Here is a 26,035-nt window from a genome sequence, read left to right as displayed (position 1 = left end):
ATGCCAAAAGACAAATTCAAGGACTTGCAGGATGCCCAGTTACGAACCAGCTTCTTCACTACAGTGCAAGCCATGTGATGTCCTGACTCATGGATACTCTGAAACCAAATAGAGTATTTCAAGTGAGAATGCATCCAAAACAGATAATCTCCTATTGGTTAGGTGTGTGAAAAGTCAACACTGGAATCCCCGGACCTGATTCTTCAGAAATCCTCAAAGACATATCGGAAAACTTCTCAATACTGTATTTGTAGGCCTTGAGTTACACGCAGACCTTCTGGGTAGTTCTGTGTTCACTGTCTGTTTCTGTTGTGTTTGTCACTCACCTTGTCTCTCGTTTCAGACTCCTCCCTTGTGATTGCAAGCCCCGCCCTCATTGCTTCCACCCGTGCCTCGCTGTGTATTAAATCTGCATCAACCCCTTGTTCGGTGCCAGTTTGTCTATAAATGTTTTGTGAGTAGACCAGCTTTTTGCTTCCCTCGTGTATGACCATTTTGGTTCTCTCATGAGTTTGCCTGACGATTTTGATACCTTTGCTTACTGCTTACTGTGTTACCAGTTCCTTAACAAGCACTTTTGCTCGACAATAAGGGAGGATGTTAACCTACAGGCTTTATTTAAACAAAAGTTAGGAAATAGTCACGTCTGTTAGCCAAAAGTGCAGAAATGGGTTTTACATTGGGCTTGATGCATGTGCTTATAACTTAGCATTTGCTAAGTCTGCAGGGATTTCCCCAGAAGATAAAGGAAAAACAGTTTAAAATGAATTTATTTAAAAACTGATTGCTGTAAAACTTGTATTTGTATATAATGTATTCAATATAACAGATAACGCTCTTTAATGCAATGCACACATTCTGAAACAAAACAGTTCCAAACTGTGGTCATCTAACACTGGTGAAATGCAACAACAATGTTAGCAACATAAAAAAATTAACAACAATGATAAAGATGATACTGATAATATAGAGTAAGTATTGTTCCAAGGAATGCACATGACAATAAATGGATGTTAGGAGACTGCAAGCTTAAATATATAGTGGATATTTTTTACAAGCAGCCGCCTTTCACAAGAGGTATACAAGTTTGTTAAGATAGCATTTAAAATGTGCCTGACTAAAGATGCTGACTTTGTGAGATGGTGGTTATTGTCCCGGCTGTGATGCATCAGTCTGCCTGTCGAGGTGGTTGATTATAACTGTTATAACACAATCGTGGCAGCGGGGGTAGTGTGTATTTTGAGTTTATAATCTCAGCTTTGTTTTATTCGCTTTCTTGATCTCCTCTAGGCTCTACTAGTATTACGACCGGCGGCAGAAGCAGATGGCGTTGAAGAAGCGGCAGTGGCATGCGGCGTTTGTGTCACAGCAGCCAAACTGGGGCAAACAGCTCTGTGTCAGCTGAGAGCACTTCGGCTTCACAGGTCTGGGTCCCGCTTTGGAATAAGCCAGAGCGCCATTTGGACGAGCGGGGGTCACTCTGGGCTTCTGGAAGGTGGAGAGAACGGCAAGAGGGAAGCACAGGAGATGAGTAGATGAACGTGGGTGCATCAAAACCCAGTGCCACAGTAATATTGCCGATACAGCCTTCTACTTTGATGTCTAAAAAGTGCTGGTTTTGTTTATTGAGAGCTTTCTGAATGGATCAGAGCTGAAACAACAACACATGTATTCATTAAAAGGGGGCACTTCTTATTGTGAAGCCATTTTTGTCTTTGTGCACATCAACACCTTTGTGTCCAGTCCGTGTAACCCGAGAATTATGATTTTTTTGACATGGTGATGTATAATAAGTGCAAACTTTAGCTGAACCTTTTACATTTTTAAATACATTTTCCAACTGAGATCATTCATTTTTTTGCAGTGTGTATAAATCACAAAAATCTAGATTTCAGACCATCACAGATATATTATGGTTTGCTGAGCAGATATGCAGAAAAGCTTTCTGGCAGACAGATCTCACCGATGTATGGATCCTTTGTCTTTCATACTGTCCTCTCCTCGCAAACAGGGGTCTCTGTCGGGATAGGATTACAGACCCTGTTGAAACAGCGACAACACTCTGTTTAGTAAATAATGCTGCAGAACATCTCCACCTCAGATCACTTTATCTTCAATCTCAGATCACCATTAGTCCCAGTTTGTGCCTCTCATGTAGTAAATACCATCACTGTACAGTCGAGTCACAAAGCCAAGCATCAGGGTTTTATATTTAAATACATTCTATAAAAGATCCAGATGGTTGTTTGACATGTATTATTACAATAATGCAGTGTCAAAAGTACTCATTATACAGAATAGACTGTGTTACTTTGACATTGTAATTGAGTACCACCTCTGCTTGAATGTGGTGTGAGGCAAACTAAGGCACCACATGTACCTGTTGACGACATATAGGCACAGTGCAGTATCATAATATATTTGAGATAACTCCAAATCACTAGAACAGACAACCACCATTCAAATGATTTAAATATGAAAATTGCAATCGCAATTTGATTCAGGACACACAATTATAAAAGAGCAGGAATGCAGTGGATTAAAAATACAGAGTACACTGAAATGTGTGCCCACCGAAATAAACGATTTCAGCTGCTTGAACACCAGATGTGACTTTAGTTAAAGAGGTTAACCCAAACACAGTAATCTCTATAAAGAGATTCTGCATTCACATCAAAAGCGCTCTGATTTCCTAGTAGTATAAAAGAAAAACCTTGGAGAAGGCTTTGCTTGATTCACACATTGGCCCAAATGTAATGTGGGAACCCAGCACCCGCTATCGTCTGACGATGTTTACGCTTTTTATTGGTTGAAAGTGAGCTTGTACACTAGCTAATTGTGAAAAATCCATTCATACACGTTGTCTTTTAACTACAACTCCAGTCTCCTATCTTAAATTACCAATTGGGGTGTGAACAAGCAACGCACAGAAAAGATACTCTTGGCTCGGACATCTGCCGGTTACACTGAATCTCAGAAACATCTCCCCTCAGCTTCTCCGTTTGACCGTCAGCCGATGGGTTCAGAGATTGCCCAAACACTAAAAGACCTCCGCAGTAACCTCACTGAGACTGAATGGGCCATAAGCGGAAAATTACAGACAGGTGGGCATCGGTTGAGGACATTTCATTTAACTGATCAATACACCGTAGACACAGCTACGGGGAGCAAATCGGGGTTAAGTGTCTTGCTCAACGACACATCGACTCGGGCTAGCGGAGGCGGGGATTGAACCGCTGACCCACAGTCAAACAGAGGGGCCTGGAGACTTCGCTGCCTCTAGTCATTCACTAATAAATCCTAATTACCTGCATAGTCACATCATAAAGGATTAATGTCAGAAGAAAAGATTAAACTATTAAAAGCAGAATATGTCAGAGAAAACAGGGTCTAACACTAACAATTCCCATGGAGCGCATGTCCTGTCCTTGTCAAACTTAGAGGCCCAATTAAAATTGAATAAATAGTTTTTGACAGGCAGGTGTCTGTAGCCCCTCAAGTCATTACAATCCGCCTGAATTAAATGATGTGACGGTTTATTAGAGTCATGCGAAAGACATAGAAACTGTTTAGTTTATTGATTGCTGATCCAAAAAAAGCGAGAAAAAATGTCCACACAAAAAAGTGAGATTACCAACCCAGACTTTGAGCTGCTTTAAACTGTAAACGGTTCAAGTTTAATGTGATGTCATTGCACAGCACAGGGTTGCATAACGACATGCAGTTGTAGTGTCTTTATACAAGAAAAACAAACAAAAGAAATAAAAAAATGTAATGCATTTTCTTTTTCTTTTGATTTGCATCAGGAGGAATGTTAACAGCATGGCAAGAATAAACAAAAACCTCAAACTTCTGGACAGATAATATGGCCTAAATCTTAAAATCTAAAACTCAAACAATTTTCAGGGAAGGCATCGAGAAAGACTATCTGATCTCAGATGAGCTGAAAGTAATGGACTTTATGAAGTTAGCCGAATGATACATGTGTGACTGATTAAACAAATAGGAAATATGCAACTAAAATACATTTTTATTTTTGTTTTGCTGGAAATAATAAATAAATGTCTTTCCATTACAAAAATCCCAAATCTCTACATTGGAATAGTTACATTTCTGAATACTCGAGGTGCTAATAAAACACATTGCTCTATAATTCCTCACAACAATTGATATATTTGACTTCAGGCCATCTCTACATACTGATGTCGGACAAATTGAATGAATTAAAATAAGTTTTATATTTTGTTATCTAAAATGACTGAAAGTAAATGTAGAAATGTCAAACTTTTACGATCGTAAATATCTGAATTGATATCATTCTTGATTTTCTGTCTGTAGGTAGCTGGAGGTGTCGTCAACTCAAATACGTCAGTTACTGTCAGGACTTATTCACAGACACAGTATGTTTCCATCTACATACTTTGCATATACCCTCAATGACACCTTATTTTGAAAAAACGACGTAATCACACGTGTATCTCTAATATCCTTCTGCTAACTTCACCGAGTCCATCACTGTCAGCAACTCGGGCTGTTTGAATAAGTAATAAAATAACAAATGAGTTATCTTGTGATCACGACACAATCGACTGGTGATCTCACAATGTTTAAGCCTAAACTTGCATTCTCTCTACTGAGCATCAGGGGGCGACTCCTTCGGTTGCAAACAGTACTCCCGATTGTATAGAATCTATGAGAAAATGACTGTCTTTCTTGAATCATTACCTCAGTAAACATTGTAAACATGAGTTTATCTCAGTCTCTAGTTTGAAGTCTTCTTCAATACCACTGTCTATGGTTGAATGTCATCTGCATATAAATAATACTGCTTTTCTTGCCGCATCAGCAGGTCTATTTTCGCCTCGTATGAATAATCTGCGTCGGCACTGCACTGCTTTTTATTATAAACGATGATAATCTGCGAATGAGTTGCATCTCTCGTACCTCCTTGAAGTTCTGTTAGAGCCCACTCATTAAAAAAAACACACACACAAAAAGTTTAAGACCACTTTATTGTTGTTAGCACATGTGTTTCTAATACTCTGCAAATGACAGTTGCTGTGAGGAGCAGAGGGCCTCCTGCTGCAAGATCATGTTGTGCCTGTCTGACATTTTGCAGGTTCCATTTCGATCCTTTTCAAAGAATTATTTTGGCGTTAATGTGTTTAGTCTGACAGTAATCCTATAAGCACAGAGTTAGTCCTGTTCTGACAAGTTAAATCTGGATCATAGGCTACAAAAAAGATGCCATTTAGATACTGTTACTGTAAACATTTTCCATAGCCTATGTGATATATGTAGGCTATTATTGTATCACCTTTCGTTTTATGAAAGAGTTGATTTTTTCAGAATCAAAGTCCACATGGCTTCATTGCAAAACACAAGTCCTTTTCCATCACTCTCAATGTACAATAAACTAAAAAAGGACAAGAGAAACAATATATTGCACCAAATCCGCACAGCTCACTCACATAACATGCTGGGACATGATGTTTAATTACAAATGGGAAAATGTTAAGTACACTCTTCCAATAAATTGAATGCTGTACTTATCTTTAGGTGGATCCCACCAGTTTTTTGTCATTTAATATTCACAATCTGTCTTGCAACTATTGCACATCTAGTTTCCCTTATTGGGATAAATATAGTTTTTTTTTCCTTCTTATCTTTCATTCTGGTCAGTTTCATATCCGACACAACGTGACATCATAAAGATGAGCCCGACCACGGTCAGAGTCCAATCCCACGATACAGACTAATATTCACATAATGTCCAAGGTTTCACATTTTTTAACAAACCATATTGACTCTGACAAGGACGTATGAAAGTCATTTCACGTTCAGTAATTGTAAAAAGCCTATAAATACATGTGTTCATAATTCAATATTATTCAATCGTTCATATTGTGTAAAAGCCTAGTCCAAACATATATTTGATATCAGAATAAGCATATGTTTTTTACGTAAACTGTCGGATTATCTCTATAGAAATTGACATACAGTTTCGTGCAGGTTATTCCTGATTGAATAAATCTCTGCGTTCATCCTCTGACTCACACGCCCGCCGTGACAACAGCGCAGCCCTGCGCGCACTCACCTGTGCCGAGGTGCTGAGGCTTCTGGGCTCTGGCCGGCGCATTGCCGCGGTCTTTGCGAGGCTCTTTGCGGTTGAATTGTCCGGCACCGACAACGGTCAAATGCAGAAGGCACAAACACATGAAAGCCAGCTTCATCCCGACTGTAACCAGCTGCCTCTCCTCGGATGCCACGATGGAGACCTCGGATTAAGGAGGATGAAAAACCAAAGTGCGCGTGTTCAATTCAATTCAATTCAGTTTATTTGTATAGCCCAATTTCACAAATTACAAATTTGTCTCGGAGTGCTTTACAATCTGTACACATAGACATCCCTGCCCCAAAACCTCACATCGGACCAGGAAAAACTCCCAAATAACCCTTCAGGGGAAAAAGGAAGAAACCTGCAGGAGAGCAACAGAGGAGGATCCCTCTCCAGGATGGACAGATGCAATAGATGTCATGTGTACAGAAGGACAGATTTAGAGTTAAAATACATTCAATGAATATGACAGAGTGTATGAATAGTTCATAGTTGGCATATTCCACGATGGAGACCTCCACGATCCATCAGGCAGATGGCGGTGGGGAGGAGGAGGCGGAGTCTCAACAGTGGGCGGAGTCTCAACAGGACAGTGGCGTAGTCATGAGCAGGAATTCCACGACCCAGACGATCCATCAGGCAGATAGGATCTATGCCGTCTCATAGGGTCCGATGACCCCATGAGACGTGAAGTCAAAAGGACTCCGGGAGAAAGCAGAGTTAGTAAGGTGTGATTGAGAGATGAAAATTCATCCTTAAGGAGAGAAAAAGAGGAGATAGGTACTCAGTGCATCCTAAAACGTCCCCGGCAGCTATAAGCCTATAGCAGCATATCAAGGGGCTGGACCAGGGCAAACCTGATTCAGCCCTAACTATAAGCTCTGTCAAAGAGGAAGGTCTTAAGTCTACTCTTAAACGAGGTGACTGTGTCTGCCTCCCGGACTGAAATTGGAAGCTGGTTCCATAAAAGAGGAGCTTGATAACTAAAGGCTCTGGCTCCCATTCTACTTTTTAAGACTCTTGGAACTACAAGTAGTCCCGCATTTAGTGAGCGTAGCTCTCTAGTGGGGCAATATGGTACTACAAGCTCCTTAAGATATGATGGAGCATCACCAATCAAGACTTTGTAGGTTAAGAGAAGAATTTTAAAAGTGATTCTAGATTTTACCTGGAGCCAGTGCAGAGCAGCTAGTGCAGGAGTGATGTGATCTCTTTTCTTAGTTTTAGTGAGAACACGAGCTGCAGCATTCTGGATCAACTGGAGGGACCTAAGAGATTTATTAGAGCAGCCTGATAATAAGGAGTTGCAGTAATCCAGTCTCGAAGTAACGAACGCGTGAACCAATTTTTCTGCATCTTTTTGAGACAAGATGTGCCTGATTTTTGAAATATTACGTAGATGAAAGAATGCAGTCCTTGAGATTTGCTTTACGTGGAGTTAAAGGACAAGTCCCGATCAAAGATAACGCCAAGATTCTTTACAGTGGTGTTGGATGCCAGGGCAATGCCATCTACAGAATCCACATCACCAGATAATTGATCTCTGAGGTGCTCAGGGCCGATTAAAATTACTTCGGTTTTGTCTGAGTTTAACATCAAGAAGTTGCAGGTCATCCATGTTTTTATGTCTTTAAGACATGCTTGAATTTTACAGAGTTGGTTGCTCTCCTCTGGTTTTATCGATAAATATAGTTGAGTATCATCTGCATAACAATGAAAGTTTATGGAGTGTTTCCTGATAATATTGCCCAAAGGAAGCATGTATAAGGTAAATAAAATTGGTCCAAGCACAGAACCTTGTGGAACTCCGTGATTAACGTTGGTGGTTATCGAGGCGTCATCGTTTACAAATACAAATTGAGATCGATCTGATAAATAGGATTTAAACCAAATTAGTGCCGTGCCTGAAATGCCAATCGACTGCTCCAGTCTCTGTAATAGGATGTCATGGTCAATGGTGTTGAATGCAGCACTAAGGTCTAACAAGACCAGGACAGAGAGGAGTCCTTTATCTGCTGCCATTAAGAGGTCATTTGTAATTTTCACCAGTGCTGTCTTGGTGCTGTGGTGTTTTCTAAATCCTGATTGAAATTTCTCAAATAAACTATTATGATGTAGAAAGTCGCACAACTGATTTGCGACCACTTTCTCAAGGATCTTGGAGAGGAAGGGGAGGTTAGAGATCGGTCTGTAGTTAGCCAACACCTCTGGATCCAGAGTGGGCTTCTTCAGGAGAGGTTTAATAACAGCCACCTTGAAGGAGTGTGGTACGTGGCCTGTTAGCAGAGACACATTGATAATATCTAATAGAGAGCCGCCAATTAAAGGCAAAACGTCTTTAAGCAGCCTCGTCGGGATGGGGTCCAAGAGACAGGTAGACGTGTTCGAAGTAGAAACCGTTGAAGATAATTGGTCACGGTTGATGGGAGAAAAGCCCTCAAATATACACCAGGGCATACAGCGGTTTCCAAGGCCATTCCACTTGAGGACAGATTGGCACTGGTTATGGGCAAGAGAATATTAATCTTGTCCCTAATAGTTAAAATCTTTTCATTAAAGAAGTTCATAAAGTCATTACCACTGAGGTCTATAGGAATGCTCGGCTCCACAGAGCTGTGACTCTCTGTCAGCCTGGCTACAGTGCTGAAGAGAAACCTGGGGTTGTTTTATTTTTTTCTATTACTGATGAGTAATAGGCTGCTCTGGCATTACGGAGGGCCTTCTTATATGTTTTAAGACTATCTCGCCAAACTAAGCGGGATTCTTGAGATTAGTTGAACGCCATATGCTCAAGCTTTCGTGACGTTGCTTTAGTTTGCGGGTCTGAGGGTTATACCAGGAGCAAACCTCCTCTTCCTCACTGTCTTCTTCTTCAGAGGGGCTATCGAGTCCAGTGTCATTCTCAAAGAGCCTGTGGCACTGTCAACAAGATGATCAATCTGGGACGGACTAAAGTTAGACCAGGAGTCCTCTGTTATATTGAGACGTGGTATCGAATCAAATACAGAAGGAATCGCTTCTTTAAATTTAGCTACAGCACTGTCAGTTAGACATCTGGTGTAGAAAATTTTGACTAACGGAGTACACTCCGGTAGTATAAATTCAAAAGTTATGAGGTTGTGGTCTGACAGAAGAGGATTCTGTGGGAAGGCGTTCAAATGCTCAATGTCAACGCCATAAGTAAGAACAAGATCAAGCGTGTGGCCAAAGCTGTGAGTGGGTTTCTGTACTCTCTGACAGAAGCCAATCGAGTCCAACAAGGAGATGAATGCAGCACTAAGGCAATCATTATCAACATCCACATGGATATTAAAATCTCCAACAATAATAACTTTATCGGTTTTAAGAACCAAACTTGATATAAATTCTGAGAATTCAGATATAAACTCTGAATATGGACCTGGTGGCGGTACAGAATCACAAATCGAATTGGCTGTAGTGTTTTCCAGGTTGGATGTGAAAGACTAAGAACAAGGCTTTCAAATGAGGTGTAGTGTAATTTTGGTTGAGGATTAATTAATAGGCTCGATTCAAAGATGGCTGCTACTCCACCTCCTCGACCGGTGCCTCGAGGAATGTGAGTATTAATATGACTTGGAGGAGTCGATTCATTCAGGCAGACATATTCTTCATGGCTCAGCCAGGTTTCAGTTAGGCAACATAAATCAATGTGATTATCTGATATTAAATCATTTAGTAACACAGCTTTAGATGACAGAGATCGAATATTTAGGAGACCACATTTAATAGACCTATTTTGTTGCACTGCTGAAATAATGGTGTTAACTTGTATAAGGTTATTGTGTACGACTCCTCTTCTGCTTACTTTTGATTTATTTAATTGTTGCGTTGCCAGCTGCAGCCTGTTGCCTACATCCGACGTGTTGGTCGCCTGGTTCTTTATCTCTGCGTCGGAGTCCTCATGGACTTCAATTTATTAGAGAGGCATGCTTTTATCAGTACACGCCCCTTGTCTTCAGGCCTCTGAGCAGTCTGAACAACCGTGACCTAAATGATTTGATCTTCGATTTAACGCGTATTAACAAGGAAAGAAAGATCATTTTCCTTTCAAACAGTATAGGCATACTTTGTTTATCATGAAATATGTGGATGCTTTTAAAAGTGTCATAAAAGGGTCTCCCGGGGCAGGGGATGATAACTTGAATATTATGAACAAGAATATAATTTCGGTCAGTTTCTTTGGCCTAATTCTCAAATAAATATTAATGCACTTTGGAACCTTCCCATACACACACACACACACACGCCATATGATATTATTATTAAATAGTAACATAGTTCCATCAAAGTATCTACATTGTACTCATGGTGCTCTGCTGCCTTTGTTTTATCCTCATTGATACACTTTTGATGACGTATTGGACATAAAATAATATCCAATGTCCATGCAGATAAAACAAATCAGATTTCAAGGGCAGCAGCTAGCTTGGCTTTAAGTGCCTAATAAATTACTAACTGATTTGCTTATTCAACTGATAGATTTTGATTGTGCACGTTGGAATATTAAGTTATGAGTAAGGACTGCTTACTCTGAATACATTTCACTGACAATATTTCCGATACATATTTGTAAAATTTGTTTTTTGATTTTGAGATGAGAAAAACAACAGTCTTGCAGAGTGCTGCTCAGAGAACAATCAGCTCCTCAATGATAATTAAGGAGCCGATTGTTGTTTTTGGGTGAAAGGAAGTGAAGACACACAAACGTTCTCTATATGTAATCAAGCAAATATCATGGATGTAATCACTTTGTATAATCACTCATAGATTCAGTATGTTCTTTATAATCCCTCTCTCCCTTTCGCTGTTTGAATATTTCGAGATTAAGCTTTGACTCAATATTTTGTGCATTCCCACCTATGGCTAAGGTCACATAACTCGGGGTGGGGGTGTAACCTGCAGCTCCGTTCTACAGCCAATTTATACCAAAACCTCTGTTCACAAACTCCCACATGAGTGAGGTGTATTCCAAGTCTTACTGATCCTGTCGTACTTCCCAGACACATGCATCAATGCTAAAACAGGCAGGCGCACCACGATACTGGTAATGCGTTGAAGTGTTTTGAATAGTTTTTAGCAACGATGTATTCGTTTGGGAAGTAGTGAGGATATAAGACGAGAAAATGTAGACTTTAATTGTCTTGCACTAGTTGTTAACATATGTGTTGGTATAATTGCACTGTTTTGAAACACAGCCCCCATTTAAGTCTTTAACACTATTACAAAGCAACAGACCAGAGGTGTGATAATAGAGGGTAAGGTGAGAGCAATGGACAGTTTTTCTCTTAGAAGGCAGAGCTGGATTCTATTAAAAGCACTAATGTATAGAAAGACTATAATCCTCACGCTGATGTCCTTTGAAGTTAATTGAGGGTTCACGTGGGGATACATCCATCTCCCCCACATGAATGTTTCAGCACCGTTTTACTCATTATTGTCATCCATACTAACATGTTAGAATGGATGACAATATATATGTGTCAGGTGACTAAAGAGAGGATGGAGTGTCTGAGTGTTTCCCGGTTTTCAGATTTGTACAAATGTGATTTAAGTAATCGTTGTGTGTCATCAATACAGCACTCGCAACAAAATAAAACCAAAATAAAAAATAAATAACCTGCAGCGGGCTTAATTTGACGCCGGTCTCACACCTCCACGATCAGCCAAGTCCAGAGATGGCAGAATATCTATGAAGGGGCCCCAGATTTTTCCAAAGACTGCCTGCTTCCCTCTCGCATTATATAATATCTTTTCAGGTGTGCAGTAAGACACAAGCTCATTAATCCAGTGTCTTATTGATGGTGTTTTTTCGGATTTCCAGTTAATCAGAATACATTTTTTCACTGCAGTGCTCGCAAGTAAGATAAAGTATTTATTATAGTAGTTTGCATTGATAGAGCTTGTGTCCCCCAGAATCCATATCTTTGGGTCCTGTTCAATTTGAATTCCTATTATCCTTGAGGTTAATTCAGTGGCGCGTTTCCAAAGTTCTTCTATCAATGGGCAACTCCAGAGCATGTGTAGAAGATCACCGTTTGTCACTTTACATCTCTGACATCTGGGGGAAATGTTGCTGTCCATTTTATGAAACCTGTAAGGGGTGTAGTATGTCCTCTGGAATATATTAAATTGAATTTGTCTGTGTTTTGTGGAGATTAATACCGTCTGTGCCTGTTCCAATAGGTGATGCCAGTCTGCCTCCTCGTAGACACATCCTAGGTCTGTTTCCCATTTCCCTTTTGTCGATGTTTTATCATAAACAGGTGACTTTCCGTTGATGATACCATATATTGAAGATATTATTCCTTTTGTTGATCTGCATAATTTGTTACATATGGGGTTCCAAGGGGAGTTTCTTTTGGGATATCTGGTAATATTTCTTTAGATTTCTCCTTAACCCAGTCTCTAATTTGTAAGAAGTTGAAGAAACTTGGGAAGGTTGAATTTATCATTTAGTTGTTGGAGGCTAGCAAATGTATCATTAATGTATAAATCAGCAGCTGTTTTAATTCCTCTATCCCTCCATCCCCGCAACACTGACTCAGCTATGTGGTGTGAGAGGTTGGGATTACCCCACAGCGGTGCCCTTCGAAGAAAAGAAATATTTATATCCAGGAGTGAGTGAGATTCCTGCCAAGCAGCAAATGTGTTCAGTATTATTGAATTATTTGTGAGTGTGGCAAAGAAAAATGTTTTACCGATGAATGGAACGTCCTTTAACGGCATAGACTTCATCTCATGTTGTTCTATTGAGACCCATCTAACTTCACTGTTCTCTGCATGCAGCCAGATCCAGATTGGTCGGTACTGAGAGGCAAGATAATAATTTCTAAAATGTGGTAGGTTAAGCCCTCCCCTTGAATATGGAGCCTGCAGAGAGATGAGTTTAACCCTGGGTTTTTTCCTTTGCCATATAAAAGGGTTATAATTTTGTGAAGCTCTTTGAAGAAACTCTTTGGAACATTTACAGAGAGACATTGAAATAGGTAAATAAACTTAGGTAAAACGTTCATTTTAATAGTATTGATTCTGCCTATGAGAGACAGAGGGAGATCCATCCATCTTTGAAGATTAAGTTAGGTTTGTTCCAATAATTATAGATAGTTATATTTAAATATATGTTCATCCGATTTGCCAATTTGTATACCCAAATATTTGAAACCAGTGTTGCACCATCTCAATGGGTCAGTGAGAGCTCTAATATTGTTGTCCGTATATTTAGTGGTAAAAAGTAATAAATTTGATTGTATTCTGTTTGATATCATATTGTGTGGTAAAGTTTTCACATCATTCATGCTCGACTCAAACCAAATAAATGATCTAAAATAAGGTTTTCCACTCTGACCAACTGTGAATATTGATGTTTTCTTATTTTAACTTGTTAATCCGAACTTCGATGAGTTCAGTCAATTCATCCTGACTAGCGTGACTAATGTTTTCCTTTTCTTGACTTTCCTTCCAGCTGCTCTTCCTATGCCAGATGACGTCCTTCAGCTGGTATTTACCAACCTGAGGAACCGTCCTCTGAGCGAAGACACCCTCGACTCCATGGGGGGATCAGTGATGAGCTTTTACCACAACCTCATCACAGGCTGCAAAGAGTATCCCGTCATTTCTTTCAAGGGTTCTACACAGGCGTGCACAGGTAGAGCCCTAGTGGTGCTCAAGCACCTGCCCTTTTGCCCTGGATGAGAAAAGTGCCCTTTCTGTATTCAAGTCAAATACACATTATTGTGGTCGTCATGCTCCGGTTTATTTTTTCTGTTTTTTAGATGTGAGACGGGAGTTGTTCTTACAGAAAGCCCGTCGGCCCAAAGATGAACGGGACGATGAAAGTCTGTTTGATTCCTTCTACAGGTTGGACCCGACATGCCACGTTCAACGAGTCCAGAAGGCCGAGCCCTGTGTCCGGCTGCTGGGAGGCGAGGAGCTTCCAGACTCTCCAGGAGCTGCTGGACGAGGTGCCGGCTCATGTCTCCTGTCCTCAGCCTCCAGAGGACGTCATTCATGCTGCTGAGGTCCAGCGGCTGTGGAGACGTCCTCCTCCATGTCGTCTGTTCTTTGGTTGTTTCAATGTTCTCCATCCAGTTAGGAGTTTGGTATAAAAGCATCATTTCATAAACTGCTGTTACTTTCCTATTTTCTATTTTTGTCAATGAAACTCTTGTAAATATAAATGAGGCATTGCTTTAGTTGGATTATTTAGAGTGAAGATATATGTTGGTATTTGTTTCTGATTGTTGCCAACTGACATGACACATGTTGACGTTTTGCCATGTAGGATGTTTTGTACGATAAAATATCTTTGTGGTCATTTAAGCTATTTTTGGCAAAACACAAAACAAAAATAGAATTTTTGGTCTAATCATTTACCCGTTATGAAGATGAAGAATTAGCACTGGCATAAACTAACAATATATTACTGACATTAATTATTAAGAATCAACACAATAAGTAAATATAAAAACTATAACATTGTAGTGCATAAGTCTCAACCATTAAAGTTGATTTATAACCCGATGTGAACATCATAACAGTGTTTGCTGACCTAGTAGTTTTGAATAAAAAGACATTTTGATGTTGTGGTAAATGTATTCATTAAAATCAGGAGATAACAATCTACATACTGTACACAGTTCACATGAACATACAGGATTCCATGTGACAAATGAAAAAATTATGTCTTGTTCAGGCTGAAGCGTCCGTCTTCTTCACAGCTGCTTCCTGTGTGGGCGGGGCGGGCGGTGTCGGGGGTTTGGGTGGACGAGCGGGGGGGGGGGGGGGGGTCCTGATTGACTTGTGTCGTGGTCTGCTGAAGGTGACGGGTTGGTTGACATCCACCTCCAGCTGGGAGAGAGACAGAGGAGTCCTGCCCTGTGAGACACAAACACCAGACATGAATACGTTTGAACTGAACTCCACAACCTTTACATTATTGGGTTGGATCTGGCCTCCAGTGATGGGATCGTATTACTGATACTTCTGTCGTCTGAGTGAGGGATTACTTACTCCGCCCACTAAAAGAAAGGCAACCGCCAATCTTCTTCTGGTCCTGTAGTCCTTCATCCTTCTCATGTGGTCCTCCCTCGTCATCTTCTTTGTCGTCGTCAAGGAGATCCTGGAAGTTTCTTCTTGTATCACAGCAATCGATACCTAAATAAAAAACTTGGAGACTTTTCTTAATGTTCGTAAGTATAACCATGTTACTGATAAAGTGCCAACCAGCCTTCCCCCGCCAGGCGCGAGGGAAGGCTGGTTACACTTTATCCGTCCTGCCGGGCAGTCGGGCTCCTCCTCTTCCTGCTGCTCCTGGTGGACTCTTCTGGTTTCTGGGGGACGGGCCGGAGCTGCTTCAGGACGTTCCACAGCTGGTTTTTAATTTTATTGTATATATTATGTGTGTGTCTATTGTAAACTATATTTTCACATACAAGGAATGTGTCATGGCGGGTGGTGCAACATTAGAGAATAACATTAAACAATCAACAATCAACAAAGTGCAAGAATTGTAACATATTACATTTACAGTAGAATATACAATAAAGTGTACATACAAACCAATAACAGTCCTTTAAACAGTGTAGTGTAAGTTTAAAGGGACAAGTGTATCACTAACCTGATAACTTACCTGCGGGCGCGTCGGGCGCGTCGGCGGTGTCGGGCGCGTCGGCGGTGTCGGGCTCGTACGGGTTGGAGCCGGAGCTCATCTGCTGGGAAACGGGCCAAGAGCAACAAATCCACCTGCACATGGTTAAACTCATCTTGTTCAGCGTTAATTTCCTGCACTAACCTGATGGCCGTAGGGAGGCCAGGAGCTCCATCGTAGTCGCCACCAGCTGGAGGGAAACATTGAAGGATTCTTCATTACATAAAATAGTTCTGGATTACATTGAGCAATAATAGATTCAGATTCCAGCTGCTAATCAATCAGTTAGCAGGTCATTATGCAACTGTTTAGACTCGTGAGCCACACCTTCCAGACTAAACAATGTTTCATATCTTCTCACGTTCCCCCTATGTAAACCTTTAATTGTGCATTGCTCTGATTTCTTACCTCCGTAGTCGATGCCGATGGCTGCCGCCGGGGGGCTGGGAGGGGGGGGTGGCGGCGCAGCTCCAACGAAGTCGCCAACAGCTGCAGGGAAACATTGAAACAGGATTCTTCATTACATAAAATAGTTCTGGATTACATTGAGCAATAATAGATTCAGATTCCAGCTGCTAACCAATCAGTTAGCAGGTCAATATGCAACTGTTTAGACTTGTGAGCCACACCTTCCAGACTAAACAATGTTTCATATCTTCTCACTTTCCCCTTTATAAACCTTTAGTTGTGCGACAGGAGGGTTAATTGTTAAATAAATAGTTTATGGGATAGTATTAATTAAAAGGAGCAGATGTTTGTTGAATAAGTGACGTTTCAGTCAAACAGTCAAAACAAACCAACTCATTGTCTCAATCAGATGCGCCTCTAACACACCTGGTGTGATGACGTCACGCTGACGCATGATTCTATTTCAGAATTAAGAATTAATTAATTAATTTTCTTCAGAAATTTAAATGTAAAATCTGTCATATTTGATACCCTCTAAATAAAATAACATTATTTTAAATACACTACACTAATAGTTAACATACCACAGATATCCAGCGACTTTTAAGACATTCCGGTCCTTAAATAATCATTTTACACAGAGAAACCTCCACCACATCTGTATTTTTCAAACAGGCCCCTTGACATTGTGAACTGTTCAACTATAAACTCAAAAGGTTTCACTAGTTTCTCAACTGAGAACGTTTTAAATGGTTTTAAGGTAAGAACCAATAACAAAAATGCTAATATAACTATAAAACTTACCTCTGGCGTCGCCCCGTGCACAGGTGGTCCTCCATTCTCAGGCTTCTCGGGAGGAAGTCAGTCACTAGAACGAGATTCAAGGATAACTTTCAGCTAGCGGTCAACAGCTCGAGGAGTTAGCTTCACAGCTCTGGTCAACCAGAGGGTTCAAGCTCGGGTTGAGGTCAAAGTGCAAAGGAGCCGAGGCTCAACGTTCGGCTGGTTATGCAGCCTCGGCCAGGTCGTTACCATGGCAATGCGCGCGTCTTGCTTACGTGCCCACAACTTAAATATCTAGATCCTTTTAAAATTCAAAGAAGGGCATCTGAATATGAATACCCGAAAGTTTTAGACCGATAGCTCTGAGTTAAGGGCCCCAAAAACAGGTCCATGCGAACTTTATGGTCTACGGCTACAGACAGCGCCGCCGCTCCCATAACGTGCACTACGCGCTGTGCGTAGGGCACCAAGTCCTGAGGGGGCTCACTCAAAGAAATGACTCATTGGATGAACTCAATTAAATTGTTGGCAGGTTTTCCATCCAATAATTATATGCAACGCCAACTCAAATTTAGCACATCAGTGCAATAAAATGTAATTAAGTTAGTCCAACTCATTTGTATCGAATACATCTTAAATAAAATAACGATATTCATTAAATTAAATTAATTTGTGTTTGTCCAACTCAAAATATAAACTAACTAACTAACTAACAAAATATGCAAACTCCACACAGAAAGAACGCCCCGACTGGGAATTGAACCCACGGCCCTCTCGCTGTGGCAAGACGTGGATAGTGGGAATTCACTGACAGCCAATGAAATTGCAGTATTATCTACGCTGTCCAATGTCCTGAAAAGCCACATTTGGACGCGGGTTCGAGACTCAGTTGGGCTGTTGATCAAGAAAAGTGTTCCCTACTTTGCTATTTTTGGAGTGTCACTTTATCCCAGTGGCAGACAGATTATATCAGTACTTGACTTATTTATTTATAACCTATATGTAACATATTAGTTTTCTCATAAACATTTGAATTGCAATTACTTAAATTAAATATGTCTTGACTGTTCACTAAAATGATTCACATATTAATGACACATGTAGACATTAGTCCATGAAATATATTTATTCACAACAAGGACAGTAAATATTGAACACACAGGCCATAGTGCAAGGTCACACAAACAATAAAAATAGTAAAACAAATATAATTTATATCATAAAAGAATGTAATTATTAAAATAAGAAAAGATATACATGACAAAACACTGCCCATCTCTCTTATTTGCTCTTGTCAACGGCCCATCTGTTTTTCCCGTCTCATAGAAGGCAGATGCCTTGAACTCTCTCCACGTCATCTCCTTCTCCATGCCCTGGTCTCTGTACAGGGAAATACTTTGGCAGGACAATAAACGTACTTCCTGCTACCCCAGGAACCCGGTGAATGTGAGGGCTGTTTGGGCCCTGCTTCAGTCCCATCCCACAAAAGCGACACCTTGGACCAGTGTTCTGGGGTTCTGTGCTGGGATTCAGTTCTCTTCCTCTTCTGCTGGCCTCTCCTCCACCCTTTGGTTTGTGGCAGACAGTTCCTGCTGAAAGAACTGTGTTCCTGCAAAGTCATTAAATGGCATTTTGGGTTTGTCAGACCCTCAGCACCGTAAGCTTTAAAACTTTAGTGGAGCAGTAAAAGTATCTGCTGGTAGAAGAAGTGGATGGAGTAACCATCATTCTCATACCTGGACTTTGGCTGACCACAGGAAAGGCACGTTTTTGTCTGCTTCTTTGAAGCCACTGGTTGTTGTTGTTGCTGCTGATGCTGTTGTTGCTTTTCAATAATATTTTGCACAATTTGCTCAATAGAGGCTTTTGTGAGGGTCTGACTAGGTGGAGGTGGGTTCACGACTGCAACAGGCATTGTTACAACCGGCACCCGGGTCGCCCTCGCTGCCTTGTCAGAGCGTGCAGAGTTCCTGCCGCTCTTGCAGTCTTTCGGGGCTGGTGTTTAAAGACGAGCTGGTGTTCAGTAATTTGCAGAGGTGTTTAACATATAGTAAGATGTGGTGTTTAGTTGTTGGGTGGAGCATGTTGTTTGGGTCTGCAAGAGTTGTGAACTAGAGCAGCATAGTCCTGGTCCACTAGCTTGAGCATGTCCTTCATGCCACGGTGTTTATTGAGCAGGTTGTCAATAGTTGCCTTCATGGGGGCCGCCGCCACCGCTTGTGGTCCAACACAAACATTCTCCCCTGTCTTCACAGGTCCAGTGCGAGCGGCAGTCGGCGAGGACAGCGGCAGAGACGGCCGACATGTTTCTATAAGACAAAGACAAAGGATACAATAAGTTATTCAGATCTACAGAAGGGAAACCTCCTGAAAATGAATATGATTAAAATTCAGTTCCTACTAACTAAAGTCTGGTCCATTACTATGCCTGTGTTTGATGTTACCTGGATCTGTCGGAGGCCCGGGAGTCACGTCTGGTTTGACAGCAGCAGAATCCACAGGAGGGCGTGGAGGAAACTGGAACAGCTTCTGTGGTGCCATGAAGAGTGAGGATGACTGGGCAGTAGGCACGCTGCTTTGAGGAGGTGGATTCAGGGCCGGGGCAGAGTCCGACTTGGTCCTGTGCTTGTCCCAGTCCACAGGAACTGGGCGGCAACCAGGCTCAACGTACTGCAGGCCAAACTTTTCTCCAGTGTCGGTGCTCGAGAGATGAAATGCTGGATACTTCATCTGTCCCAACACCCGCTCGAGGCTGCGCTGAGCTGGGCCATCACTGCAGGATCAAAGACGGCTGGGAGGTGAACGCCTGGCTGCTGCAACGGAAAAACCTTTGTTTGTTATTTATACTTTGACAGTACACAAAACTGCTGTTAGTAAAGGCAGAAAGTATCTTTACTTCACCTGCTTTGTTCAGCCAAATCCAATCAATCAGACTGTTTGTAACATGATTACGTACAGAGTATATTTCATTCATACACATGTGTTCATGTTGCAATGGGTTAATATTCAGGAGCCAGTCATCACTATGTCACCTAGGCAGGGGAAGCACCTTGACTTCAAACACACAGCAAACACATGCAAGCAGGTGTTAGTATCACAGCAGGTTCTCTTCATGCACATCAGAAAACAAAGACGGATACGCATTCTCATCAGGACCGGAGTCCATTCATCGTCACGAGGACAACAGGCGGAACAAAAGACAAACAGGACCAGAACACGGCCGACACCAGACGAGTCCTGCTGCATGTGGGAGAGGAACTCATGGTCCCAGTTGTGTCGGTCGGCGGCACGGTGCTCTGGGTTAAAGACCTCTTTCATTGCAGTCTGGCAGATGAGGAGGATGAAGATGCAGAAACAGCTATAAAACACACACAAAACAATATCAAATATGCTGAATAGAATACAGGATTAATAGCAAATCGTCTGAACTGTAAACGATTGTGAATCTTCAGGGAGGGGAAACAAATAAATAAAAGAGAGCACATGTTTACTCACAGCTCTGCACATGTTGCTTTGAAGGAGAGATGCTCAGCATCATCCTCTCCAGCTCTTCATCTTCATCCATCACTGTGATGCAAACAAACAAGTTAGAAAGAAAGAAAGAAATATCTTCTTGCATTTGCGCTTGTATGACTTGCATGTAGATCCCTGACAAGACACCAGACTCACCAATGGCTTCAGCAGGAGCATGAGGCGGTGACATCACAGGTGAGGCGTGTGACATCAGAGGGGAGACAGTGGGTGGCTGCAGCTTCTTCTTGAGGTAGAGTTGTAGCTTATGCATCTTTGTGCCTGCAGTGCAGTTCTTCTTCAGGATGAAGGATGCATAGCCGTCCTCCCTGCTCTCCCAGACCTCTCGCCAGGTGCTGTAGGCACGAGTCCCAAAACCCACCAGCTGGTCATCCTCCGATGCTGCTGTCACAACTGGCTTGTGTTCCTCATAGTTGAGGAGAGACTGGATTCCTCCAAACATGAGGGAATAGTTGAGAAAGGACAGGAGGCTGTCCTTGTTGTGCCCTGCCATGAACACTCCTGCAGCTTCCTCTCTTGCTGGTTCCTGATGAGGTAGATGGTGTATCAAATGTCATTCTCCAGAAGCCAGCGGAAGGAATGAAACAGCCATTCTCCCAGGGTAAAACACATGTCTGCTCATCTCCTCCTGTTTTGAAAAAGAGTAGAGTATATTAGTAAGTATATTAATACGCTATAGACAGGCATTGTTTCCAAACAATATAGTTTCTGAACCTTAAGTCCTTTGTTGAGGCACACTATTTACATGTCAGTGGCAGGCAGGCAGGCAGGCTACCCCCCATCTCCTGTGCCCTGAACATCTTGTGGAAAAGTACATGGAGGTGAACTCCCCCCCCCACAGTCATGTGACTCAAGTAACAATGAAGTGTGAAGGGTCTTATCAAGAAATGATCTCCATTCCCTTTGTGACCATCCCAAAAATATCTGCATCAGACTATGAGTATACTTTTATATAAACACCGTATCATATCACATTCTGCTGTTCTCTGTTTTAACAGTGGTGGAGAAAGTATACAGAACTTCTACTTCACTAAAATAGAAATATTAATACCACCACATGGTGGTCCTGCATTAAAAAATAAATAAAAGTAAAAGTTACAATTACTCACTACTGTTTTAATATGCTGCTGGTCGTTTAATCTAGAATTACACCTTTATTAGTTGAGTGTAATACGTGATATGTTAAAGTAAAGCTTCATCAGTCACGTTAAACGAGGAGAAGTGCGCGTTTAGTGAAGTTACGGGAGACAATAAAGAGAAACCTGTGACTCCCTGTTTACAGTTTACCGTTCCTTCACAGCGTGTATGTAACGTAATATCCACAGTATTGATATGGTCATGTAACGTCATATCCACGGTATTGATATGGTCATTCCGACAGCATTATTTATTTAAATGATGTCGCGTTAACTTCCCGTTTCAACAGCGCAAGAAAGTCACATACACGGAGAAACCAAACTGAAAAAACACAACCAACTTTACAGTGCGAACAAGAGACTGTCAAGACTAATTATCATTACATGTTAGTTCATTGTAATAAGTTAGAACGACTTACTGTTGGATGCAACGGTGGAGAGCTCCGTATGTGCAGTCGGTCCTTCTCACAGTAGACTGAATGAGACGGAGGAGGGGGAGGAGCGGGAGGAGCTTCACTCTGAAAACAGCGCCACTGAGCTGCGAGTGGCCAGAGATATATTACATCGGCGATTTTAGACACCGCCATAGAGAATGAATGGGAAGCTGTTTAGGGTAGCTGTGAGGCGACAGTGAGAGCCACTTCACCACCGTGCAGCCCTGAACGTGTCTTCATGTAAACAACTCATTCTCAGCTGGCGCATGCGCAAAGGGTCGTCCTCAATGAAACACATTTATTTTGAGTTGATATGCACACCATCTAACCTAAATAAATCTAATAAATGAAAGTATTCATACATTTTGTGTTACACCCATTAAATATAAATATCTATTTTTGTAATTGATTTATTTAAATGTATCAAACAATATTTAAATGTGTCACCTCTAAGAAGGGCTTGAATCGTTTTTGTGAGTGTAACCTAAATAAATCTAATAAATGAAAGTATTCCTACATTTTGTGTTACACCCATTCAATATAAATATCTTCGTTTTGTAATTGATTTATTTAAATGTATTAAACAATATTTAAATGTGTCACCTCTAAGAAGGGCTTGAATCGTTTTTTTGAGTGCACCACAAAATAGACAACTAAAAAATCCTCATAGTTATAATAATTATAATGCCGATATTATTTCAGTCTAGAAATATTAGGCACCTTTTAGGCATGTATATCACAAAACAGGCAGAACAAGAGCGATATTTAATCGCTCAGCTAAATCGACTTAAACAAAGCACCGCGACAACGAGCACAGAACATTTTAATGTTAAATAAATCACTTTAATATGATAAAGTAAAGGGAGCAGACGTGTGTACAATAAGGCCCGTTTCAACGCTCACAACAGAGCAGCTCCGGGTCACGCGCAGCTCAGGTCAGGCGGCCCGCGCGTTCCCGATGGTTACCATGGTGCCGAGTTTATGCATTTTAGAGTATATTTGAGAATTCAATAAAAATGCTTCAGGCGCCATCTTTTTTGGGAATTTCAAAGTTACATTTCTACGTTTTGATGCCTTAAAACTAAAATAAAAGGGGTTTCGAGGCTTTGCACTAATTGTCAACACATTCCGCACATCTCCCGACATTTTCAAGACATTCTGTAGCTCAAATCTCATTTTACACGACGAATCATCGACTGAGTCACTTTTCACAAAATATGTTTTCCCAAAATGTCCTGTCAACATTATAAACGTTAAAACTCAAAAGGTTTCACTGATTTCTAAACTGAGAACACTTTTATGGATTCAAGGGGATACGTTAATAATAAAAATGCTAAATTAAATGTAGAAATGGTCTTACCTTATGGTCCAAATCACAGCCCGGTCGCTTCAGCAGGGGCTCGTCCTCGGCTCTCGGTCTCTCGTAGTCCGGATCTCGTGGAGTTCTGTAAGACAAGTGTTGTTTCCAACAAAAAGACTCAAGCAGTGCAAAAGTCTCAGAGTTTCCTTCACAGGTTTGGGTTCACAGGAGGGTTCACAGGTGAGGTCCGCTCGTGTCAAAGTCCAAAGTGCAAAGGGCAGAATCAGAACGTCCGCGGCCTTAAATAACCTCGGTCCGGTTTCCATGGCATTGACTGACGTGCGTACGTGCGTGCGTGCGTGCGATTGAGCAATACAGAGAGACATATTAATTATTTCCCCTATATATTTTTTATATAATTGATTCATATGAGTTATTATTATTATTATATTATTAAAATATAATTGATATGAGTTATTATTATTGTTATTATTATTATTCTATTATTATTCATCAGTAATCTGTATGAGCTGTAAAGCCAAAATGGATGCTAAATGAAATATATTATATTATATATTATTATCTTATTATTTAAGAGGGATCATTTACAGTGCATGATGAGACACACTGCAACAGTAGAAGAAAACAAAATGTACACAATGCGAAGCTACATATATAGCACATTAAAAGTAATATAAATATAATATAATATTATTAATTAAATGTAATATACTTTGTTATCGTGGAATATTGTAAATCATAATGATGATCTTGTTGTAATTAATCACGCATCATATGGAGCCTTATTATTTGCTTTAATGGGTTGCACATCTACTTCTCTTTGATGATTGGCAGATGGGTGAGAAATAGATGACTAAACTACTTCATTTATTTGACAGCTATGTTTCCCCTCTCAACTTCTTGAAACTGTTAGAGAGGTCAAATGATTACTGTCCATTATCTTTTTTCTTTTGTTCTTTTTTAAACAAATAATGTCTTCTCTTATTTGGAAATATTGAAAGGTACATAACACAGTAAACATTAACTGATATGTCCATTGTTTATCATCTTTTTATTGAATATCAGATAACAAACCCACTCCCCCCACCCTCCCACTATATACACCTAGAGTACAGGACATTAAATACATAAACAATACATACAAAGAGGTCACCTCATTTCGCCGAGCCAGACCTACACACACACACACACACACACACACACACACACACACACACACACACACACACACACACACACACACATCTGGAACATCTGTATGTAGACACACCTGCACAGAGTCAATATAGTATCACACAAATACAATATATCCAGAAATTAAATGACAACATGAGTTGTTCTTCTTCTTTGAGCACGGCCAATTCTACCACATGCCTTGGGGAAAAGACACAAATGAACATCAGAAATAGGATATTGTAAATCTACAACTGGCACTTCTCCGGCTCAAGATTTATTTCCCAGGGACGTAGACACATTTTTTCTTCATTAATCAGTATTTAAGAATACAACTTACTCTCTCTATCATCAATTCCCCCCAAATGTGTTTGGATATCCGTCGGGGCATTTATTTGAGTTCTAGTGAGAATTTCGCCGAGACCTACTCATGCCCTCACAAGGCTTGTTTACTGACTGTTTACTGACGTTAGTTATGTCGAGAGAATAGAGAGAGGGAGAGATGTACAGGCAGGCATCTTCTTTGTGTTGTTTTATAAATGCTATTTAGACAATTTCGAAAGTATGTTGAATTTATTAATTCATTTTATAAATGTCACAAGAATTCACAGCTAAAAATAGCAACTAAACTATGCTAGCTCTCGGTATCATGCTATCCATGTGCCACATTGTTTTCTGTGGTAGCATATGTGTCTCTTTGTTTTGTCTGTTCCAGTTTTACAAAGATCAATCTTGTATGAGTAATTGCAGAGGCTGAAAAGAGTAAACGCAAGAAAAAACACTTGTAATAACTACTTACTAACCCAGAGTGAGGTCATGCCGGGAAATATCAGACTTCCGTAAAAACGTTATAAAGCCTCAGTCTGATATTTCCCGGCATGACCTCACTCTCGGTTAGTAGTTAGTTATTACAAGTGTTGTGTTTTCTTGCGTTTACTCTTTTCAGCTAAGCGGGAGAGGTTAGTAAGTTGTTTATTATATGGCATTTTTTCGCTCCTATTGTTTTGTAAATTCATGTCATTTTGTTCAGCTCTCATGTCTCACGACACGATGTGTTTCAGGTGTTTCGTAACAACCAGTTACGTGCTCACTTCAAGTTACAGTGAACAATAGAAAAATCATTTTGTCGATGGGTGCCCTTTTTTGGGTTTGAGCACCTGCCCCCCAAGATGTCTGGACACGTGCCTGGTTCTACATCACACGGCTAGTGCGTATGGTCTTCCAGAACCAGGAGGAGAGGGAGAACAGCACATCAGATCCTCTGATGGAGGCCCCATCAGGTCTTGTGGTGCCCCCTGCAGGCTCCAGCTCTCCTCATGCTCCAGTCGTGTCTCCAGCTCTTCCTGAGCAGGCGGAGCTGGGAGCCCTGAAGGCGGACCGCAGAAACTCTGTCAGACGCATCGAGGTCGACGGCAGGACTGTGACCCGAGTCATCTCTCCGGTGTACCGCTCTCACAGCACTGA

General features: G+C 41.0%; 1 protein-coding gene and 1 long non-coding RNA gene across 2 annotated transcripts; both read right to left on the bottom strand.

Annotated features, from left to right (window-relative positions):
• Window positions 1-1,302: 1,302 nt before the first annotated feature.
• On the bottom strand, window positions 1,303-11,149 carry asip2b (agouti signaling protein, nonagouti homolog (mouse) 2b). Its single transcript, XM_056434721.1, has 5 exons — window positions 11,119-11,149; window positions 9,993-10,045; window positions 6,098-6,278; window positions 1,964-2,040; window positions 1,303-1,488 (listed from the first exon to the last, which is right to left on the bottom strand). Exons 1-5 carry the CDS (start codon window positions 11,147-11,149, stop codon window positions 1,303-1,305), a joined length of 528 nt encoding a protein of 175 aa, XP_056290696.1.
• A 4,232-nt stretch (window positions 11,150-15,381) lies between these two features.
• Window positions 15,382-23,680, bottom strand: LOC130206211 (uncharacterized). The gene is made up of 4 exons (XR_008834053.1): window positions 23,438-23,680; window positions 16,998-17,061; window positions 16,194-16,274; window positions 15,382-15,975 (listed from the first exon to the last, which is right to left on the bottom strand). It is a non-coding gene; the product is annotated as an uncharacterized LOC130206211 (long non-coding RNA).
• Between the last annotated feature and the right edge of the window lie 2,355 nt (window positions 23,681-26,035).

The sequence above is a fragment of the Pseudoliparis swirei genome, chromosome 16 (genome assembly GCF_029220125.1).
Source record: "Pseudoliparis swirei isolate HS2019 ecotype Mariana Trench chromosome 16, NWPU_hadal_v1, whole genome shotgun sequence".
Taxonomy (NCBI): Eukaryota; Metazoa; Chordata; class Actinopteri; order Perciformes; family Liparidae; genus Pseudoliparis; species Pseudoliparis swirei.
This window is presented reverse-complemented; position numbering and strand designations above follow the sequence as displayed.

What these genes read in the sequence shown, in the direction of transcription:
- asip2b (XM_056434721.1), bottom strand. Translation starts at nt 11,149, where the DNA reads ATGCATGTGTCTGGGAAGTACGACAGGATCA. An exon ending in TGGGAAGTACGACAGGATCA is followed by an intron (nt 10,046 to 11,118) that starts GTAAGACTTGGA and finishes AATAAATTGAAG; the next exon opens with TCCATGAGGACTCCGACGCA. An exon ending in GCCTCAGCACCTCGGCACAG is followed by an intron (nt 2,041 to 6,097) that starts GTGAGTGCGCGC and finishes CTGTTTCAACAG; the next exon opens with GGTCTGTAATCCTATCCCGA.